Below are 23,425 nucleotides of genomic sequence, written 5' to 3'. Positions count from 1 at the left end.
TTAGTCAAATAACTCCAGCTATAAATAGCTGAGAGTTGGAGTGGACAGATTCATGTACAATGTAGGTACATGAATCTGTTAACTTTAAACAAGATATCTCTCTTTGTGAGTGCAGGTTCTTGTTTTCAGTTGTGGCGTGTCAGTTGTCAGTCTTGGTTTCTTAGTTACCATGGGGCCACCTTCTCTGCTCAGGTGTAATGTTAGAGTGAGTGTCAGGTAGACTAATGTTGGATCTGTCTGATAAACGCTTCTTTGGAGGTCTGACTCAGTAAATGTCCTGTACTAAAGACTGCTCTTTCCATCATACCATCCTTTAAAATACACCGTCTAACAACCATGCCACCTGGGAAGCAGGTTCGCTCTTCCTCAACTAATGGAAGATTAGAGACCAAACACGTGACCAGGTAATCTATTATTTTGTCCCCCTTCTTAACAATCATTGCGAGTCTCATGTTTTTCTTAAGTGTCATTTCAATGTATATAGGAGATCTTGTTGTGTTTCTCTCTTATGTATTCATGCCTCGTCCCTTGTCTTGTCATCAGAAAATGTTTACAGTTGTCATGGTGCTTGAGTTGCCATCTGTGGCAGCACTGAGTAGTTATGATGTAATACAGTAAGTGTGGTCACTTGGGACTCATAGTCACAATGTTAACAATTAAATAGGTTTGTGTGTAGCTATCATTGTAACTTGTTTTTTAATGTTTATAACAATGTTGAACACCAGTACAATATTTAACAGTAACACGCATTTAATCCGAATAACATCACGATTCCTGCAGCATCCTCTCTGAAGTGGGGGCCACAGGGAACCGGATAAGAAACACATCTGGGTCAGGATGTTGGGGTGAAAAAGCACCAAGACAAGTGGATATCAGCCAGGACAGAAAAGAGCAGCCTGAATGGTTGGTGCGAGAGCTGCTGAAACGGAGCACACGAAGACACACTGTCACGCTTGGAGATAAGCCTCAAATCATCAGACAACAGCACCACAGTATTGATTCGACTCACGGAGTCTGCAGCCTTAAGGTACAGTTTCCAAAACATCTATCCCGTAAGTGAAATCAGAGGAGTACGTTCAAAGCTAATGTGACCTACTTAAATCTATCTCTACATCTGAGAAGTTGTCCTAAGACTGATTTATTTTAGTGTCATGTTCCTCCTAAAGTGTTTGCTTTTAGCCTCTAGGTGTCACTAGAGTGTTGCATTGATACACTCACCAGTTTACAGCCTCTTTCCAAAGTACTTAGCCTCAACTTCAAGTCATATCTCACCAGCAGCAGAATGAATGTGAGGTAATGCCAAAATGCCATTTTAAATCAAGCTGATGATCAATTTACTCGCAGTGTGACAGTGCATTGGGCAGGACAATCTATCCCAGAGCCTGGAGATGTCCATGATTCAGGCCAGAGTAAAACAAACACAGCTGCTGAGCCAACTACTTAAAAGGACCACGGTAGATTCAAATTCAAGCTTTCAAGCTGACAGGGATGATAGAATGATGTAGGAGGCTGGTGCAAATAGACAGAGTGAAGTTTGTGAGTTTCAGTTGCAGATGTCAGTCACACTCTCCTACTTAATGTAATGAGTAATGTACCATAACAGATTAGACGGAAGAGGCTCAGGCAAGTTATGCAGCTCTAATAAAGGGATTTGGAAAGCAGTCGAGGTTGTGTGAACACTTTCAGTGCTTCCATCACTCTGACTGATTAAACAATTATCTCGACAATTCAGGAGATACCGTGGAGAAATCTCGACTCCAGTTACATCCTTGAGGAATTAGGCTGTTTATCCCTTTTATTTATTAATGACAGATCAAAGTGTGCCATGGATCAAGGACCAGTTGCTAGGAAACCAAGGCAAATTGAAAAGAGGCCATTAATACAGAGAGCATGGCCTGTCATCTGGCCTTGTGCAAGCACCTCAGAGACATGTCCTAGCCAGTGGTGGCCTGTGGTGGCCGTTACACACAGTCATTAATGCTCAGAGGTGGAGCCCTAATCATGTGTGTTGGTAATTATACTGTGCTTAGCATACAAATACAGCATTATTATCTCCTCTCTAACCTTAATCAGTATTTTTTTTTTACACGCTGCTATTGTGGAGTAAAAAAAAACATTTTACCAATTAATTCTAATTACTAGTTGCTTTGTGCTTTGTTCTGTTTTTTTTTTTATAATAATTATAATCAACATGCATCATAGCAAATGGGCAATGGCAACAAAATAACATCACCGTTTTCCCTTCCTCTAATAAGATTGATGAGATATCGCTCGACAACCTCCAGAAATTGAAACTAGCATTTGAGGTACTGTATAAAACCTATTGCACTGACAGTCTGTTGTTTACTGCTAGAAGATTTAACTGTATTTTTCTTTATAAAGGGCTTTGAAATGGGTGGCTTGAGATGCATTGATGCGAAGAATTTTGGACGTATAGTGAAGAAGTGTTTGGGTTTGCCTAACACAGTAAGACAGTGTGACATTTCTGTTTACATCTTACTCTGAGATTCTTCCGTCTCTGTGCTCTCTGTGTCTCACTTCTTTGCAATTAAGGATAAACCATTTCAGTTTCCCGATTAATTTACTAAAAGTCATTCTTCTTTATTCTTTTTTTACTTCAAATTTCACAGAGCAATGCACACATTCAAGGGTTATTTAAGAAGATTGATTATGCAGGCCAGGGAAGGATTTCATGGGTGAGATGGAATTCATATTTGTTTTTTATGGAGCATGCAGCCATTTTATTCAGTGCAATGGAAATTACCTTAGTTAAAACATTTTTCCATGCGTGCTAACACCAGGAGTCTGCAATAATAAAAAATATGCTACTACAAAATGTGACAGAGCTATTTCAGCTACTGTAATTCAGTTCAGATTTGTGAGTCAAGTGTAACTGGGACTTAGCTGCACAGTGATTTGAGTAAATCAGCTTTTCTGGCCTAGTATACTGTACACTGACACAGTTTCCACATGCTGACTCAAAGGTAATAGCCTACATGGAGATTCTGCTGTACATATCTTTTGTAGCATTGGAGCATAATTTTGTTTTTCAAATGAAAGAGTCAAACATTAACTCTGACTGTAAGTGTGCAGGATAGACAGTCGAACCATTAGCAGTTCTAACACACAGTAATGTGATGCAGGGTCAGTTCTGCTCACACATGCTGCAGGAGTACAAAGCGAAGGAGGAAACTGCAAGACGCAGCAAGCAGGTGGCTTTAACTCTGCCAGCAACCATGAAGACGTTGGGTAATGGCATTCCAGTTGTCAACATCCACTCCACCCATGATGGCACGGTTGTCACAGTGAGAGAAGATGGAGCTGTTTGCTTTTGGAGCCCTGAACTTAAACCCCTGAAGACCAAACACTTGTTTGTATGTAGTGTTAATTTGCCAGAATACATGGAGGATAAATCTGCTGTCACTCTTTATGTTTCACAGCCCATAAAAAGACCAAAACCAACAATGTGTTTCTCTATCCCTTTCCTGTCTGTGGAAGCCACAGGTTCCAGCTGAAGACAGATACTAGTGGTTCACAAATCTAAAATTAAATTCTATAAAAGGTTCAGTAATCTCTTAAAACAGCTACAACTGGGTATTGTTTCTTAGCAAATATAAGCATCTGATTGAAACACATTTGCTGCCCTGCTGAGTCTTTATAGCAGCAGGAAGGTGAATCTCAGATTGGCTTAAAAAAGCCTACGCTGTGTGTGTTCATCATAATGAAGGAACATGTCACCCAGTGCTACTGTGAGGCTCATTGATGTGTTTTAATAGTTTCTGGACGGCCATGATGGTCTATGGGGGAGCAAAATAAGATATTGAAGACTTTTAAAACTCAGCCAATACTAATACTAACCTCATACTATAATTCTCTTTAATCTAGTTAAATCACAAACATAAATTGACACAATTAAAGCTTTGTAAGTATTTATTAGGTGACATACAGGTTTATAGAAACAGGAAATGTGTCAGTTTCCTGTAGTTTTGTAACCACTTTTAAGAAAGTTTAGATTATTAACATGCAACTTTATTCTTATAACAGAATGAGGGACCTTTGAACAGGAGGTCAAAATGGGCGAGTGCTTTCACTCTGATGACAGAGTACAACAAGCTGATGCTCGCAACAGGGTAATAAGAAAGTGTGTGACAAAACAACAATGAACAACTTATATCTTGCTTATGATTGATTACGCTTGTCATCTGCTGTGTGCTATGTTTGTTTATTGTCTTCATTATCTTGCAGCGACAGAGAGCTCCAGCTTTACGAGCTCTCCAGTCTGGAGCCTTATTGCCAGATCAGTGCTCTAGACACAGTGCCTTTGACATTGGACTACAGGTGAACGATGAAACAATGTGTTAACGTCTTCTTACAAATGTTCCAATAATCCTTACACATGGTGGTTTGTGTTGTTCCTCATAGCTACACGGGTTCTGATAAATGCTGCCTTCTTTATGGAGACACAGAGGTAGGTTCTTTAGTTGAAACTAGGTCCAATTATGAGACAACATCATTCATTACATGGAGATATGTTTGTGTTTCAGGGTTGTGTGACCATCATATTAATATCTTTTGTTGGGGATACCCTCAGGTAACTAAACCCCTTCTATGCTGCAATATTCAATCTTTTTAACCATGATACACACTGAATTACAAGACACCATAGCAAAGATTTATTTTCTTTTATGATGTTTTCTCAGCAATATTCCGCCAGCTACTCAGTTTGTTTTCCACGTTTTGATTTTATACACAGTTTGTTGACCACAGAAAACTCCTGAGGGAGACGTCAACCTTTAACAGCCAATCAGATTGGTTTTACTCCTAGATCATGTTGTTGGCTGATCAAAAGGAATTAGTTAGTGAAAAAAGAAACCAGAATATATCCCATGAGCGAGATCCATTGGCTGCATGCATGCAAAAATAACACTTGTGCTGATGAGTAAAAAGTTTCAGACTCTCTACTGAAAAACTTAAGTAACAGCAGGAATTGCAGGATTTTTACATATTATTATATTTACATATTTATTTTTTATTTATGGTTAAATGCGTGATTTCAATGTAAAATTCAAGAGTTTAACTCAGTTGTATTTGATTTTCATGTTCATGTCATACAGTATACAGTATATTATTATAGTATTTTATATTGCTGCAGTGATTTAGTATTTATTTATTGGTTTGCTGCTGTGTTCTGGCACAAAAGGTTTTGGAATCATTTTGCTCCTGGTTAAATGTGAAATGTTTAAATGTATACTACATAAGAACACATATAAGTTAGATGTATATAGGAAAAAAATTCTGCATTGACAGAGGTGGAGAAAAATTATCACTTCCTGTCTTGCCAATCAAAAAAAGGATATGTGATGTACATATACTGGGATATGGATAATGTGACTAGTTTCAGTAGTTTTGCTGTACATTTTTTTATCTATATTTTTAATAGACTGTGGAATAAATTACCAAAGGTTGAAAACATACCCAGCATAGCAATTGACGACGCAGTGCTCTCTCCAAATGTGACATTTGTCAGATGGAAGGTTCATCGTGACTGGGTGACACAGGTAACATTTTTACTTTCCACATATGGTTCATATCTCACAAAGAAATATATTCAGGTTCAATCAAGTGACAACTTACAATATCTACAAAAGCAGTGTAACAATCAACATTGTTCAGTGACTTGACATGTAGCTGGGACAAGCAGATAATCCTGAAATAGACCAAACAGCTGATGCTTCTTTCTGAATTTAGGCAAAATATTTTCAAAGCTTCCAAGCAGTTGTCTCCTCGTCAAATGAAGAATCATCTTCCCTCGTTATAGGTAATTTCTGCTTAGGTTGTTTCTTTTGCTTTTTAGTGTTTTTGACATACACAGTATTCAGCTGGAACAAACACAACATAGAAACAATATGGGAGAACACATTGTTACCTTCTGTTTGTTGCACACATATGGTCTAAAAAAAAAGTGAAATAAAAAAATGACACATGCTAAAAATGATGGTTAAAAGAAAGTATTGAATCTGTCCAGTCTAATTAAACTTGGTGTTGAACATGAGGGAGCCTGGTTGGAGAGCTGTGAGGGATGACTCATGATGACTCATCTATCACAAATTCACCAATCAATGCCAGCGTGTAGGTGTGTGTGTAGGTGTGTGTGTGAGCAACCATGTACGGAGACATGTCCAAGTACCAGATTGGTCATTTATTCTGATAATGACTTACCTTTGGCCCTAAGAGCATGTTTTGATCGATGCTGATACACATGGCCTTGCAGTAAAATGCTTCTTGTTTCTCTTCCCGAGGCCGTGTGCTGCCTTTAACAGACGCTGAGCAGCAGTTGAGTGAGATCAGAGAGGCCTGCTATGAAGGTAAAACCAAGAAGATCCAGCTGAACTGGACTCCACAAGTGCGAGCCTCGTGCGATCAGACGGTTTTCACCGTCTACAAAGGTGTGAAGACCTTTGACCTTTGTCAGAAGCACAGCCTCTTGGTCACCGGCGGCATGGACAGATTCATTCGCATGTGGAACCCACATTTTTCTGGGTGAGGAACCAGAAATTAGTGCATTTTTCTTTACCACAGTTAACATTACTGTAACTTAAAAAGCCACCACCTCCTCTGCTCTGTTTTTTTCTTTCTAGGAAACCAACTGGTATCTTAAAAGGCCTTTCTGCTCCTGTTGTTTACCTCTGCATCTCTTCAGAAGACAGTCAGATCTTCTGTGTCTCTATAGACAACACTGTGAAAGTGATTCATGACTCATTTTTATGTTTGACTTGTGTGTTGACAAACTGTATGTTCTGGATCCAAATGAGTGCATCTGATTACTGCACATGAATCAGCCACTGTGTGCACTTCACCAGAAATGATAGAAAGCAACTAATTGCTTTTATTTAGATAAGGAATTTTACTTTACTTTCCATTTTGTCCCACTGTTTACTTCTACTAAATTGTGAAGGTAAATCTGGTATTTTTACTTATAAAAATACTAAATAAAATATTTTTATATTGACTGTACATGACAGCTATAGTTACTAATTACCGTTATCTTTAATCACTGTGTTATTAATTGTAATGGTAGTATTTATATTGTGTGGTGATCATTTCAGATCTGGGATATTCAAGAGCAGTGCTGCCTGTTTACAGCAGACGCCAAAGCGAGCAGGATTCATGGTGAAATATCTGCATGCTCATATTTCCCTGCTATGAAATCCCTTTTCTTTGCAGCAGACTGTTTGGCTGTGCTCTCCCTGAAGATGAGGTTGGTTGTTATGTCTTTGTGCTTTGTTAATCATAAAACTCAATGTTCTCTGAAGATATTTTAAACATATTCCACCTATTACCTAATTTAAGGTTAATGATTTCTAAAGTTTTAAACAAGAAGGCAGCTGGTGAAGATGAAAAGTTGCAGATCTGCCTACTTCCCTTTTTTTCAGAATTGACTGCAGCTCCTTAAGATTAACCTCACTTTTATTCATTTTATTATCTCTTTCCTCTGTTAGGCCACAGTTTCGCAGCCGCCTGACTGTTTCACATAATGAACCCGTAATGTGCTGCGGCTACAGTGAGGAGTTTCGTCAAGTTGTCAGCTGTACTGAGAGATCTGTGAGTAAAGTTAATGCCCTACAATGCAGATGTCCAACTTCACATTTCTAGTAAAAGTGAATCCAGCCAGTATTAAAACAGGTGAACAACCATCATATTTTGCACAACTAACCGAAAATGTTGCTGGTTTCAGGTGGTGAAAGTCTGGGATTTGGATACAGGACGTCAGGTTTTTGAGTTTGGTGGCACAAATGATCTGTCTGCCATCACGTGCATGACGTTTGACCTCAAAGGGAGGAGGTACAATCAGTACATGAAGCAGATACTGACTGTTTCACAAAGAATTTCATCACATCATGTGCTTGTGTTTTGTACAGACTCATCACAGGTGGAAAAGATGGTTGTCTAAAGATCTGGAACTTCAACAATGGTCAGTGCCTAAAGACATTACGGAAAGGTATGTGTACATTTTCTTTACTTCAAACTGTTTGAGACGTGATGTTATTCAGCAATTGTGAAAAATGTCTGTCTTTCCCGTAGATGGTGACTGTCAGGAGTTGTGTGACTGCATCTTTCTGAAAGTTCACAGAAACTGGTGAGTGATGATGCAATGTTGGAAAGTATCCTAAGCTCTGTATGAATTTCAATCAATGCTGAGCTTGTGCAATTTGTGTTTGAAGCTATGTGATGTCTGTCGGCCGGGACCGAAAGATTGACATTTACCCAGTGAGTACAAAAGAAACGTCGAGGTATTAGTTGTCAGTTGTGTGTCAGAAATCCCTTTCCAATTATTTCTCCAATTCTTCCATCCTTCCACTGAATTGCATCTTATTTGCATTTGTTTACATTGCCATTAGCGCCTGAGCTCCATTCAGTTAGAAATTTTTGATAGTTTATGCCACATATGTCCTGTTTTGTATTTTATTATACAACCAGACATAAAAAAAAAGAACTGCATACATTTCTGCTGCATGGGAAATTATACTTTTCACTATCAGGTAAAAAAGAAATTCAAAGTAATGGTAGGATGTAGTAACATGTTGTTAAAGATGTACAGTAAAATGTCTCCTGTTATTTTGTCAGGATGTTCCCGAGGACCTTTGTCGCATCCAGAAGCCGCAGACTACGTGGCAGGATGATCTGGTGAACTGAAAAACGTCTTGACAATATCTTACTAACTACGAGGCCAAATAACGAGCGCTCTATAGGCACCGACTAAGAGTTTGACATTTATTTGAAGCAAACTAGAAGTACAGTACAAACACTGAATAGAGTCGATCGTTATTCTCCCATTTTCAAAAATCACAGCTTTCTGTGCTGAACATGACAAGTAGTTCTCTTTGTTGTTAGCTGAATATATGATCACAAGCACATCAGACAAATGCAGTATCTGCATGCTCTACTTTTCACTAGTATTTCACCAGTGTTCAATTACTACCATATTATCTATTTACAATGACATATCAACTTGCACAAACCTGTTTTCATATGTTATACAGTAGTCTTGGTAAGATCTGTGAGTTACTTCCCCCCAGTCGCAGAGCAGTGAAGGTAAATCTTGTTTTCTGGTCCTGGGTTCATATTACTCAGACACATGGAGGACACTGTATTCACACTTTTTGCTGAGTTGCTGAAAAAATCCAAAGATGTGTAACAAAGACTCTCTGATCTCTGCCCTAATGTGCAGCAAAGCTTGCAGAGAAGGATTTTAATCGGGCAGCATGTTAAGATTTTGTATCACAGTTTCTTTATATAAATGTCCCCTGTACCTATATAAAGTAATGTGTGTACACTAACCTGTAGTTTATGAGGTTAATCACAAGTAGACATTGTGGACATTGAAGAAAAGTTCTGGAGCTGAGTTAGTTTCATTGATGTTTAAATGTTTGGTACTTCTGCACAGATTGCACAGTGATCCATGGAGGTATTTCACAGAAAAAAACCCTTTCTTAAAACCTTTATATTATATAGTTTTAATACAAGATAAAACGAATTAAACCTCTTACAACTCTAAACATTTAATGACCATTACTGATCAAAACCAAGCTGAACCTCCATTAATTAACAGACACAGTCGTTGTTGCAGCTTTCAAAGCTTTATAATCAGTCCCCAGTATTATCACACAATACAGTGCAGTTCCTTTATTTGATTTTACCTGTATAATGTGGTCACGCTACATCTTACAGCGGGACACAGTTCTCCCTGTGTGAGCTTTACGAGGGAAAATTGATTTTCACTACAACTGTATGATCCATTGGGGGGGTGACGCTATCTCTGTCATTATGGCTGGTGGTTAGGCCCATTAACTGGGCAGAGAGATTGCTTTACAATGGCCAGAAAGAAAAGTGGCCACTTTGATTATCTACAGAGACCTATCTTGAAATTCTTTTTCATTAATGCCTCCATGAGGGAGATCAATGGCTTGTTCTATATGTATTGGCCTCTCTCCCTTATCCACTGAGCGTTGGGTTCACTGTGAGTTTTTCTGTTCTTCCAGATGGTCAGTCTTGTGTTGCATCTCATTAAAATTTTACAACACGGCCGAGTTCAGCTAGCATTTTGCTGGAGCATGGGCTATGATACAAGTTCAAAAATGCCATCTGCTTTTCCTGATTTGGTTCATGGTGTGTACAGTTTGTTGCTGGCAGCAACGCTCGAAGCAAATATTCCTGTTGAGCTCAGTAAACATAAAGAACGAGAGGAATCACTTTGTATCAGTGTGAAGTGCAGCAGCAGGAGTAATGCTTGGCGTGCGTGCTCGCTCGGGGGTTTGACATCTAGTCAGTCGCTGATCCAAAATGTGTGACATATTTGGCCTGAGTACTGTAAGCAAAAAGACTTCAGTGGAAACTCTTACCACCAGCAGCCAGTGGAAACACAGGGAAACAGCTTCCTGGCTATGTGCAAAAGTACCCTGTTGTTTTTACACTTTTATTTTACACTTGCATCAACTATAGAAACAAGATATAACATGCTAATCAGCTTTAGACAAGCTAGTAGGTATATTTTTAATGCCTGTTGTCAAACCAGCCAAGCTGTTTCCCCGTTTCCAGTCCTAATGTAGTTCTTGGCAAGAAAGCAAAAAAGTCAAACATGACTGAATGATCTTTTTATGTGCAAACAAACACAGGAATCAATAATAGCTAAACTGAGATGAAAAGAAATGAACCACGTATTACTTTGGACATGAAGAACATTTATATGCTGCAGCTGTTTGAGAGACTCACATTCAGACGTTGTCTTTCTTCAGAAAAATGGCCACAAGGAGGACATCCTTTGTGTGGTGCATTGTCCGCCCTGTCTCCTGGCCACCGGCAGCTATGATGGAGAGATTATAGTGTGGAATGTGGTTTCTGGCTGTATACAGGGTCGGTTTCTTAGCCCTCCTCCAGCTGAATACCAACATGTTCAAGGTGATATTGGCGCTTCAGTGAATCCTGAATACACCATATATTTACATGTCTCAGTGCTGCATACATCCTGTGTTTTTTTTTTCTTCAGGTCTGGACACAAGTGTTCCAAGCATAATATTCTTGAAGTTGCAGCAGTTTCCCTCAGCTACAGCTCTCATATCGTCCGGGGCTATGGGTCCGTATTATGAACAGCACAGCATATAATTACATTTTCCAACCTTCCACAATATCTTTCAACGCCATGCTAATTATGTATTGTCTCTTTTAAAGGTTTTTTAAATCTGTGGAACGTGCTCAGTGGAGGAAAGTTTGTGAGCAGCTTCAAAGCTGTAAGAGGCAATATTCTTCCTCTTTTCTCCAAAAATTGCGGATTAAATAATTTGAATACTTCAGTGTTTTGTGTGCTTAGCTCTAGTTTTTTAAACAACTACAGTAGCATGTATTTTTCTTGCAGCTATAATGCAAAGCAGGGAACTTAACTTTTCAGAGGAGAACATGGGGGCATCGAGAGCATCCTCTCCAATGCTGAAATAAAACACAAACTTATCTTTATGATCTGTATGAACATGTTAAAATTTACCACAAAAGATACACTCAAACCAAAAAGAGCTCACTCAAGGGTTTTTTGTTACTGTGACACCCAATTTCAAGGTTCTCTTCTTTTTCTTTTACTTTCATCTGCTCATGATTGGTTTCTGCAATTTGTTTCCTGTCTGGTACAGTTTGCATTATATTACACATCTAATTGTTTGGAGAGGACTGTTATGTGGTAAGTCTGCCTGCATGGAAGGCAACATTTAGTAATCACCACCAGTGTCCCTTTTAGTTTCACTGGAAGAGAGCTATTACCAAATGATAGATAAGAGTAGTTAGTGATGCTGCATGTCAACGCAGTGACTGAAAGTTATTTGTAATTTTTTTATTCCTATTCTGCAGTCTAGATTCCAACAGAAGATTACAAAACTGGCTAAATCAGAGAAGGACACATTCCTGTATGCTGCCGACCAAATTGGTTACATCCATGTTTACAACATGGAGACGTTTGCTGCTGAAGAAAAATCACCGAGAGGTTCCTGCTTTTTTTTCTTGCATTTGCTTTTGATTAGACAACAAAGAAACTATAAGGCAGCATCAGAATATATCAATTCATGTTTGTGTTTCTATCTCTCTTTTTTTTTTCTCAGCTGAAATCGTCTGGCGTGCCCACACCAGCACAATTACTGGGTATGTGACATGAAGACGGCTCATATGTAACACTCGCACATTTTCATGGTCATGGTTCAAATTGTTCTTGTCTTGAGTTTTACATTACTGGAAACCTGAACGTTAGCAATTACAGCAGTTCGATTTTTGGCTGTGACCTTTTATTGTAGCTTGTAGACCTAAACCTTTCTGTGGCTACATCCTTATTGGAACCAATCATTCTCAGTCTGGGGTTTCAGTGGCTACAAAAACATACAGTAGCTTCCCTCTACCCCGGCAGACAGTGTCGAAGCGGCTCTGTGTGGTAAGGTCTTGAACAGACAACCAGTATACAGTAGGTGAGATGCTGCCCGGGGTGCATCTGCCATCAGACACATCGTATGATTTAGAGTGTTCTGCCAGAAAAACCTTCTCCCATTTCATCTCATGTCTCTTTATTCTGGTCCAGCCTGCAGATTGTTGACAGTGATCAAGTGGTGCTTACCTCATCCACTGACTACACTGTGCGCCTTTGGAGTGCACATGGAGAATTCATTGGTAGGTTTCATTTTGTATCCGACATGCATGTCATTCTAGAGGTTATTAATGTTCATGCAAACAGCATTAATCTTGAGCATGATGCAGTGCTTAAGGTGAAAATGCTGTTATTCGTAGGCATGTTCATTTCAGTGTTATGGAACACTTGAGTGTATTAGCCCACAAGAGGCCCCAGGGCCACTATACCCCAGTGTAAATGTGTCCTGTCATGTTCAAGTACCCATCAAGTACAGTGCATCCTGCAAACTACATGGCAGTTTAATTATGTTTTGCCTAGAGGGCCAGTAAACAACCAGCACTCCTGCATTATTACCTGGCTGCAGGTTTAATGCATGTCTGTCAATTATGGTAAATACAAGCTGTGATTCAGTCCCACTATGAAGAGTTTTGTTGATACTGTGCTTTTTTAATGCATATTTATTTATAGAAATTACAACAAACACATTACAGTTTAGTTTAACAAATTAAAATTAACATTTGTGACAAACATACACAGAAATCCTGCTGCTTTCTGGATTCTGAGCCCTTTAAACTCTGCAGTTAAAATGTGCAAATGTCATTAAAACGGTCCAGTACATAGAAAGCAATAAATTATTTTCTGACTGATTCATAATACACTGGGAATAAAGATTGGATTTTTCTGTGGTCTGTAGGTGGTTTGCAGCACAGTAGGGCACTGCTGCAGAGAAATGATTTCAAATGGATTCAGACATTGTGACATTTTAAGAAGCCACAGTTGTGACTGTGTCACATTCCCTCAGCACCATGCAGTGCAATTTGGCAAAACATTAAAATGGAAAATTTTGGTCTTTATCCACAGGGACCTTTGGGCAGACTGAAAGCTGGAGCGTCCACATCTCCTCTTCCTGGATGCACCCTGCTGTCCCCTATGAGGTTCTGATTGATCCTCTGAGTATGCCAGATCATGAAATCCTGAATGTGAAAAAACACCTTTCTGATGCCATCAATCCTGACAGGACTGAGGCTGATAGGGGGGAACTAGAGGTGAGCTGCAATACTTTGCAAATGATTATCTGGGCTGTGTAAGGTATTCTCTCCCCTTTTTAAATGTTGAACTGAACTGAACTTTGCCTGCTCCTCTTGCGGCATAATTTCAGTCAGAGATGCACAATAAGCTGAGGCTTCTTCCGAAATCTATCAGTGACACAGACGCTGAGGAAGATTAAAAGCATGTTTTACCCCAAGGAACACAACACTGGGTGAGTTACAACCATTGCAACTGCAAGGATTACTGTACATATGTGATGTACACCACCAGACTCAACTTAAAAAGTAACAGGTTTATGTTTAGAAATATGTCTTCTTTGCATTTCAGACTCTGCCATATAATTTTGAAGCATACTAACAAGCTATGGAACCAATCTGAAATGCTTTGATCGAGTGGAGCCACCAAACTGACCTCACCCCTACTGATATTGATCGTCTCATAAGCACTACTGAGAATCTGAAGTCAAATAATGAAACTGTATTGATTACAATTGGGAAACTGGGTCATTGCAGCAACCAATAGTATAAAAACAGAAAAAAGATGAAAGTTTTGAAATAGTAGTGAGAATTTGGGCTACATGTAATGATGCACCTTTGGTTTTCTCAACAATAGACCATGTAGAAAACAATGAATGAATTAATTAAGTGTGAAAACATGTAAATTGCAGCATAAAGATGCATTAAACAGCATGTTGTTATGACTAAATGAAGAAGACCAAAGAATGTGGAGGATTTTCACAAATTTCAGGCTGTTAATTTGCATTTTGGAACACAAGTGTCCAGCGGTAAGTGTTGGCATAAAGTAAAACAGTGGGGAACTTGTTACCATTAGACTAAAGCAGCAACAATGATTTTTACATTTATGACTTCAGGCTGTGAAGCATGTCTTCCTTAGTATTCCTGAGGCATCAATGGACTAATTTAGTGAGTGAGTTTATGCAAAAACACACTAATGAGCAAAGCAAAGGGAGTTGCTCATTTTTATTATAACCAAGTCAAATATTTAAACTCTGCCTGTAAGTGTTTTATGATTAGGTGAAGGCATACATTGTTTGGTTAATAAAATCCTGCATACTTGAAATGTCCTTTACTGCGGTGCTGTTGTTTTAGATGTTCTCCGCCTGCTTTATAACTTTCAAGGTTTCGACAAAGTGTGACATTTATCTGACGCTGGAATTTGTCACAGTGGAAACCACCTTTTTAAGGCACAATAGGAAGGAGTAATATTTTAGATTAGAGAACACATGACATGGAGAATGAAGCTTTTAGCAGCACATTTTAGGTATGAGTAAGGGGACAGGTGAGACATACTGTATGAGTGCAAACAGTGTGTCCTAATAAAATAAAATGACGTATCTTAGAGTGTCATTTTGCACAATCCAAATTATCTTCTGTGTATTTACATAGTGTTTTATTGGGATGCTGTTCATAGAAATCAAATCCATGACACCTTGAAAACCTTCAATTTCTCTTTCTACAAACACAAGCACACACACTGTAGCACTCCTCCTTTCTTGTCTTACAGAGAAAGTATCACGGTGTGCAACTAAATGTCGACAAATAATAATTACAAGAGAGACCCAGGGGAGGGTATGTGCACCACATTTATTTTTTGATTACACTGACTATTAGTACTTGGCCCTATCCTGTAACCTAATTATCCATAGAAGTGGGATCTCTGATATAGTCAGGAATGCTCAGTGACTATAAGTACCTTTGCAGGAAAAGAAAGAATTTAGAAAGTAGGAGACAAAAATATTCTGGGAGGGAAGCGGCTTAATGACAGACCAGAGTTATCCACAAACCCGTGCCTTTTGAGTTACACCCACACGGATGTGGAAGTGAAAATCATTTTACCCCAGTACATTGACATATAGCGTTAATTACTGTGTTATTACGATGATTCTATGCAGCTCATAAAGATTTAATGACATGTTCACCTCTCCAAAAACTACAGAGCCAAGCCTTACATCAAACAAAACACGAATCTGCTCAGTGACAATGAACTGCAGACACTTTGCTTCATTTGCCAGCAGTCATGAACCAGAAAATCTGACTTTTTCTCTGTTAAATCAAATAACCATCACTGTCCACAAATCTGCTCTGTCATTTACTGGCACTGGGGAAGAAATTCAGGGTGACGCTGTCTTGGTTTTCGTGTTTCTAGTGTTGAGAGAGACATGTTCATAGTCATAAATCCGAAGTGATATGTCAAAGTGGATCTCAAAGAAGGCTGCCTTCACAGGATGTCGGAAATTGTGCTTCTTCAAGAAATCTATTCAAGAAAACAAATTATAAAGCTGTCAAAGCAGAGAAACACTCTTGTTGCTAAAATGTGGTGATTATGGGACTCAGAACACAGATGTCATGTCAACATCTAACGTTGACGATATTCTGTGGAGCATATATAATCACACCATCTTCATTATGACACATTATTACAGTGCATTTCTTTTCAATTGTGTATTTCAGGATAATGAGGCAAATATATGAAAGAAAAGCCTGAATTCTCATGTTTAAGCAGTAAATCTTTTCTCAGCTCGTGCTGCAGGAAACACACCTGTACAGCTAAACACAGTAGCAGTAGTAGTATTATGCCTGCATGCAAAACAGCTCTGCAACATCTAAATGCAACGTAGCCATTCTGAATGTTAACTACTGGTACTGTGTAGTTGCACCTGTGCATGACATGACAAATGAAGACTGTGAAACAGTGGCACATAGCAACATATGCTGTTGTTTTAGGATGAGAATATAACACAAATATCCAACATTACCGTATCCTACAGAGAATAGAGAAACACATTATGCTAAACAACTAAATAAGCAACTAAGTGTATTTAGAGGCTCAGGTGTTTTCAATTATTTTAGCTAATTAGGTCCCTGCTCAAATGGAAGTGACACCGAGAATGAATAATGCAGCAAACTCTGTCTAATAGGAACGGTAGAATAAGAAGTTCTAACGAGTTCTACTTAACTTAAAGGAATGTGAGACAGATGTCAATGAACCGCAGTCTGCACACTCCCACTCAGCCCTGAGAAGAGCTTCCTGTTGCTTCTCCAAGTGCAAGTATCCTACTGAATATGTCTGTGACTGGAAGAGATGGAGGTGAACTCGTAGAAACTCTACTATACAGTACATCTATGCTTTATCACGTAAACGGCTGGTGCTGCCTGACCTTTTTCACAACAGACGTTTGACAGACTTGACACTGCACAAAATAAAAATCACAGGCGATATTTATAGAATTAGCAACTGCTGCATCTCATTTAGGAGCTCGAAATCCAGGCAGCATAGCTGACAGAGGACCAAAAAGAAAATGGAGTCATTATTAATTCATGGAGTTTATTATCATCAGGACTTCGAGATCAGCTGTTTTTTAGATGATATGAAGATTTTACTGTATGTCAATTACACTTATTCTGGTATTGAGGAATGTGGCAATGTAGTCACTTATTGGGCAACTATTTTGCCAATTAATTAATCAATTAAGTCATCCCCCCCCCCAAATAAAGGCAAAACCTGCTTCTTCTTATTATTTTTGGTTGTATATATTTGGGTTTTTGATGAGATTTAATGGTAATGATTTACTGACCACTAAAAAAACCTTCCTGAGTCATTTAGTCGCAGCTCTACTCCTGACCTCAGTATTTCTAAAATCCCAGCTCCAGTGCGCATAAGCAGGAGTTTCAGAAGAGGCACTTGAAGGCATCAACAGTACGAGCATGTCGGTGTGATCCTCTTGCACCATCTGGTCGAGCACCCTGTCAGCTGAGTTCAGACAACTCATCCCACCAGCAGAGCGCGTCCCTGCGCCTTGTGCAGAAAGTGGGGATGCCTCCTACCAGAGAACAAACCCACTCCCCGTTTTCCGTGAAACAGTGGAAAGGAAAAGCCCTGTAGTTTTTTTTTTTTATAACACTGTCAGAAAGCCCATGCACCGAGAGGTTTCTCCACCGCCTACACTGCTCGCAGGACTCTGCCAGGATGCTGTCGAACCAGCCTCGCGTCGGGCACAAAGTGGCACGCTGTTTGCTTTTCCTCTCCTTCCGTAAGTCCCCACTTTACTTTCTAATCCGCATGTCAGGAGGCTCACAGCGAACAGCTGTGAGGGACGCAGTGCCTCCCTGAACAGTAAACAGTTTGTCCTGCTTCGAAAGGTGAAGCCCTGCTTGGAAAGAAGCGTCGATCACTGTGGGTTTCTTTTTGGTGCCAGAGACGAGCCGGAGTGCGTTTCCGTAACAGTTTGAGAAGTGCGGAGCCATGATCCGCCTCGAACTTCCCGAGGAGTTGAAAGGCGATCCGCACGAACCGGTCGCCATGTGGGTTTGTGCGGATCAACTCGACTGTGAGTGACTGGAAGTCGTCGGAATCGCGACATTTCTCTTGAAATCCGCGTTAAGTAGCTTCTTCCTGACACATCGACGCTGCGCTGGTGGGAGTGAAGCCCGGGGATGACTGCACCTCCGGCTACAGCTGCTGTAAGCTCCTCCAAGTCGGAGTTGGCTCCGTCATTCGCGTTGTGCACCGAGAATTGAAACTAAAGTGAAAGATTAACGACATCTGCACTCGTGCAAATAGTTTTCGAGCTTAAGGAAAAGCATGGGAACAATCTGAGCAGCCCACAGAAAGAGTGTTGATTTACTTTTGTTACTTCCTCCCATGGTTGATTGCGTATTTTGACACATACTTAAAGGTTTGGATTTCATTTCACAGGGGTGTTAATGAACCTTGCATACAGTGCTACCTCTGCACAAATGGCATAAATTCAGTGCAGTGTCATGTCAGTCGGGTGCAGCACACAATGTGGGGCTGCAGCTGTGAGGGAGCTGCAGTGAGTGACCAATATTGAATTGGCTCAGTGTACCATGTGGATGTCCACCTGAACAGAATGAGATAAATGCTGTGCACAGGAGACTCTGCCTGTCCTGTTTGTACCAATTTTCACAGTGTAATAATAAAAAAAAGAAGAAGAAGAACAGAATACACGAGTGTCTGCAGTTAGTTTAGTATTGCAAGCAGAGGTAGCGTTAAATGTTGTTTTGTTACAGGCTAACAACTTAATGTCACACTGATTTATTAATTTAATTCTATTTGGATAATCAGGTTAAACCTTTTCTCTGCCGACCCTCCAGCTGATCATGTATCATCTCAAAAAATCATCTCCCTCTCCTCTTTTTATGCGTCTTCTGGTCATTTCGAATTATCTTTCACTTTATCCTCATTGCAAGTTAAAAGATTTGAAGCACGTCTTGGTTTAGTAACTGATTAAAGGTGAACGTTGTCTACCGGCTTCCCTGGAAACGTTGTCCAGTGGATGAGAACATATATAGTACTTAAGAACTACAGTTCAATCATGTGGATGTATCACTAGTACAGTCTTGGCAGCATTGGCAGCCAGGATCTCTGCTGCAACCCACTGGTTTCTTGTGCAAAAGCGAAAGCTGTGTTTGTGTGTTTGGCACACAGTCGAGCACATTTAGCTGGGCATCAGATTCTAACAAGGCTAGTTGTCTGCTCCCGTGAATGTAATATTCATAGACCTAACATCAAGGCGCAGCTGAGGTCTGGAGAGTGTCCTTAAGGTGACATTAAAGTGTCACCTTGGCTGTCACTGATGTCAGCCATGAGGCGTCAGCAGATGGCCATTTCTAACGTGCACCGTAGAGCGGTTTGGAGCAGAGTGTGACACCGTCGGGAGGAGAAGCGGGTACATCCAGCTTTGAGGCTGCGGTGCTCCAGTTTACACAGATCACATTTCAGTTGCTCCTCATTTGGTAAAGTCTGTATTTCTACGTAGATGCTAGAAAAGGGTGCTGTTCACAAACTATTGGTTAGTTTCTATTCTGTTTTCTGTTCCTTCAGTTCAGATACCTTAAGGGGTTTGATGTTGGTGGTGAAACGAGAGCAGAGCCACTGCGGTCAGAAGTTTTGGCTTTTAATTAAGAGAATGTGACACCAGCGGCCAGTTGAAGGCTTCTCTGTGACCGGGTGAGGAGGTCTGTGATTTAAGAGGACATCAGGGTTCAGCTGCTGCTGTGGCTCTTTCACAAAGAGAGAATCCACATAAAGCAGATAGGGCACCTGGTACCATTTCAAATCCTGGATATGTTGGAGAGATTACTGTATATTTCTAACTGATCTGAGATCCTGGATCCCACAGGTGGAGTTGAAAGACGCCTCTGGGGAAGAGTTTCCTCTGTGCTGCTGCCTTTGCAGCACTGTCTTGAATGAGCAGCGTTTGGCTCTGGAATGATAGAGGTATGATAGACAGAGGTCTTACTTATTCAAATTACCAATTAAAAACATAAATTAAGCTGCAGTTAAATTTCCGTATATGTCTACAATGCTGCAATTTAATTCAGTCCAAAACAGATTTATTTGTCTGGTTATTTTATCCATTAACAATGTCCTATTGATTTCTCACAAACATGCTGTGACCTACATCAGAAACATAATTAAAATATCCATATTCATATCCATATTGTTCTACCTTTTAGCATTCCTGACAAAAAAAAATGTAGTTCTTTTGAATGTAGTTCTTTTGACAGATAGATGCAGCAAACAAAACATTACAAACTAATTATCTACATTCAAAAATATCTTTCAAAACACCTCAGGAAGTTCACATGAAGTATTTTTATTCTATTTAAATAAACTCTCAAGAGAGTTCGAGTTCTAGCTGCTGGTGTTGCTAGTGTGGGAAGAAGTTTCACTTTAATATGACACAATGCCAGATGAAGTCTGTGCTTTCTACATACCTAACAGTTTGCAGAACACTCTGCAAAAATACAAATCAGATGAATTATTACAACTGTATGTGCTGACGAACTGTGTCCCATCTGTGGTGCTGTCCTTTAGAGCTACTACTGTATTTTTTAAACTAGTGTTACAGGGGTCCCCACAAAGTATTCTATATTGTACTATTTATTTCAATAACTGCAGTGAGTCTTCATCACATAAAAATAAATAGGCTGCTACAGTGAGTTATTTTTGGTCAAGTTGAACGAGAGAATTGAATCCATAACAAACCTACACGAACCAAACTTGTCATCTTCTTAAAATGTGATCATAAGTTCAAAAGCGTCAAACGACTGAATGTAAATAATGAGCATAAGCAAAGCCGACTTTAAAGGGTGATTGCACACAATGTTCTAGACTTGTTCTTGGCAACACAAACGGGGGTCAAGACAGGTCTTCATGATTTGAAAATGTCTCTCTTTAAGCTATATTGCTCCTCTGAATACACAGAGACATGAATGACAGAGAGTGGTCATAAGATAAGATAACATAACATAACATAACATAACATCACATAACAGAAGGAATTGGAGTTTTCTGAGAGCAGTGATGAGACATCTAAGAAGTCACAGGCATGAACTCTTATTGCCAGACAGAATCGCTGTATTTGTGTGATATCTGTGCTTGCTAGTGAGGTATAAAGGTGAAAGACAGTCGTCATGGGTAAAATAAATAGGTGTTATTTGAACATTTGTGCCTGGTAAAAAACCACCCCGACCCGTATGCTTTACTTTACCACATGTAGGTCAAACAGCACTGAACACTGACACCATATGTGCTGTATGTAGTTATATGAACATACTGGGCTCTATACACACACAGGGATCAGTTAGCTACCAGCTACAGATAACCTCTGTACAGTCAGTACATGTAGCAGTAAATGAACAGGGCATGCATCAAATTTGCATGAATAGGCTTCTGCAAGATGGAAATAAACTTTGTCTTAAATGTGTATACACCTTCATGTTGCAGGAGCAGAACAACATGAAAATCCCATTTAGGTCAATTTTGTCACCACCTGCAGAATTAAAGTTGAATATTCACTTGCCTTTTATGTCTGATTCGCTTTGGCTTTCTGAATGTCTGAGTCTCTTCACCAGCCACTCTACGCCATTTTGTGCCATGCAGGTAGAATTCTTGAGTGCTGGGAGCTGCTCTCTATGGTTTTACAAAGGGTTGGTAAAAGCTGGATCCAGCTTTAATGACCCTTGGCTTGGGGATGTTTGTGCACTGATGTGGTTTCCGGGTGCCGTAAATATCAGTATTGTACACTAAAATAATTCAAGGTTATTATTATTGCCTTGTGAGATTAAACAACTTCAGGACCAGTGTAACCAGTCTCTCATTTTTCATTAAATGGATGAGGTGATTATCAGAGCTAATTAGCATTCAGGTTAATATAAAACACCTGCTTTGTTGCCTTCGGTAGTGTGATTTAGTTACTTCCAAGTACTTTCATGTGGTGGAGATATGTTTTTTCTGCTCCATTTGTCCCAATTAAATCATGGAAGGAACCAAACATTTCATTGCATAATTACCGGTACTATGAATTCAAAGGTTTGATGTTATAGTAACATCTGCTTTTCTTTATTAAAAAATAAGGTGTAGTTTTGTGAATTATGGACCCAGTACACATTTTGTGCATACTTTCAGGTTTTTAAAATTCTCCTCGGATAAACTCATACCAACTTGATTCCCTCCTATTGCTGTGAGCACAGTGTTTTTCGACTAATTGCATTGGACATCTGCTTTTATTACAATGACAATGTAAATTGAGGAGCTTGTTGAGAAGCATTCAACTAAACCATTCAGATGCTTTCATCATGTAGAGTGATTTCCAGACTTTCTAAAATCAAAGCAAGCGAGTTCCCCTCGGTGCAGCTCAATTGAAAACATGGTTGGAAACAACAGACTTGATTATGCAGGTTGAGGAGGCGATGAGATGGAGGTGCTCCCGTCAGCACTCCTGACATAATGTAGGGGAGTCGCTCTGCTTACTCCTCGTCTTCCCCCTCTGTCTCCGTGAGTCGCTGCTTCTCTCTCTCTCTCTCTCTCCAGGGTGAGCAATGAAAAGATGGGAAGTTTGAGCAGATGTAGCAGAATGTATTGTGAACTTGAATGTATTCCTGAAGGAAACTCGGTTTCACGCCAAATGCTGCATTTTTAATACTGACAGAAACTGGGATGCCAGATGACAATGTAGTCAGTCTGCTGCCTACAGAGCTCATGATTTGCTGCAACACATTTTTATGTTAGCCTAAATTTGGTTTAGTTTGCTCTGTGGTGCTGATTTAACATAAGCAGACATTATACAATCAAGTGTTTTATCAAGCAAGTGCAGGAAAAAAGTACTTAAAAATAGCATGTATGAAAAATTACATATCCCTTTGAAATTTTGTGCATCTTACTGTGAAAGTCTGTAAAGACCTTGGGTGTAATCACTACCTTAATGTGTGGGTTTTCTGCTTTCTTTTAAAGACACATTCTCTTTCTGAAAAGAACATGAGAAAAAAATTCCTTCTGCTCAGCTGGCAAATTTGGACTGTTTGAAAACTGGCCTGCATCCATTGTTGTTTTTTTGGTGCTTTCATGACTGAAATAATTAGGTTCATTACATTGTTCATTTGTACTGAACTGGTGGCTTTACTCCAGGCTCTACACACAGAAGTGTTTTGAAGTTAACTCAGCTCTGTGAATAATTCAAGAAGAGGGTTCCTTTGCCACAGTTGAAATTATTATCTGACCAAATTACTGCAGAATTGGTCATGAAAGCAGAATTGCATCTATCTTAGGAAATCTGTACATTTATATTGGTCTTTATGCATCACGTGCTGTGCATATTGCATGACAGCATGAATTTCAGCTAGCTTGTTCCTAGAAAACGTACACTGTCCTCTGCTTTTAACCTTTAATCAGGTG

The 23,425-nt window shown here is 39.6% G+C and overlaps 2 protein-coding genes across 3 annotated transcripts in view; both read left to right on the top strand.

Moving 5' to 3' along the window:
• Positions 1-200: 200 nt before the first annotated feature.
• wdr95 (WD40 repeat domain 95) lies at positions 201-14,073 on the top strand. Its single transcript, XM_026376368.1, has 30 exons — positions 201-404; positions 781-1,027; positions 2,256-2,306; positions 2,383-2,466; positions 2,631-2,696; positions 3,144-3,374; positions 4,045-4,130; positions 4,246-4,338; positions 4,423-4,468; positions 4,545-4,591; positions 5,441-5,558; positions 5,749-5,818; positions 6,300-6,540; positions 6,639-6,744; positions 7,107-7,258; positions 7,500-7,602; positions 7,736-7,842; positions 7,920-7,999; positions 8,083-8,137; positions 8,223-8,268; positions 8,626-8,685; positions 10,794-10,956; positions 11,045-11,131; positions 11,227-11,285; positions 11,893-12,025; positions 12,141-12,180; positions 12,608-12,696; positions 13,517-13,701; positions 13,815-13,916; positions 14,033-14,073. The coding sequence occupies exons 1-29, from the start codon at positions 337-339 to the stop codon at positions 13,881-13,883; spliced, it is 2,982 nt and encodes a 993-aa protein (XP_026232153.1). The 5' UTR covers positions 201-336; the 3' UTR covers positions 13,884-13,916; positions 14,033-14,073.
• Positions 14,074-17,239: 3,166 nt separating this feature from the next.
• b3glcta (beta 3-glucosyltransferase a) overlaps positions 17,240-23,425 on the top strand; it is a 50,124-nt gene continuing 43,938 nt past the window's right edge. For both annotated transcript variants that reach the window (XM_026376534.1, XM_026376524.1), the window contains exon 1: positions 17,240-17,756. In XM_026376534.1, the coding sequence (XP_026232319.1) occupies positions 17,693-17,756 (64 nt within the window). In that variant the 5' untranslated portion in view covers positions 17,240-17,692. The remainder of the gene's footprint in view (positions 17,757-23,425) is intronic.

This window comes from Anabas testudineus, chromosome 13 (assembly GCF_900324465.2).
Source record: "Anabas testudineus chromosome 13, fAnaTes1.2, whole genome shotgun sequence".
NCBI classification, from domain to species: domain Eukaryota; kingdom Metazoa; phylum Chordata; class Actinopteri; order Anabantiformes; family Anabantidae; genus Anabas; species Anabas testudineus.
This window is presented reverse-complemented; position numbering and strand designations above follow the sequence as displayed.

What these genes read in the sequence shown, in the direction of transcription:
- wdr95 (XM_026376368.1), top strand. Translation starts at nt 337, where the DNA reads ATGCCACCTGGGAAGCAGGTTCGCTCTTCCTCAACTAATGGAAGATTA. An exon ending in GAGACCAAACACGTGACCAG is followed by an intron (nt 405 to 780) that starts GTAATCTATTAT and finishes CGATTCCTGCAG; the next exon opens with CATCCTCTCTGAAGTGGGGG. An exon ending in TGAAGACCAAACACTTGTTT is followed by an intron (nt 3,375 to 4,044) that starts GTATGTAGTGTT and finishes TTCTTATAACAG; the next exon opens with AATGAGGGACCTTTGAACAG.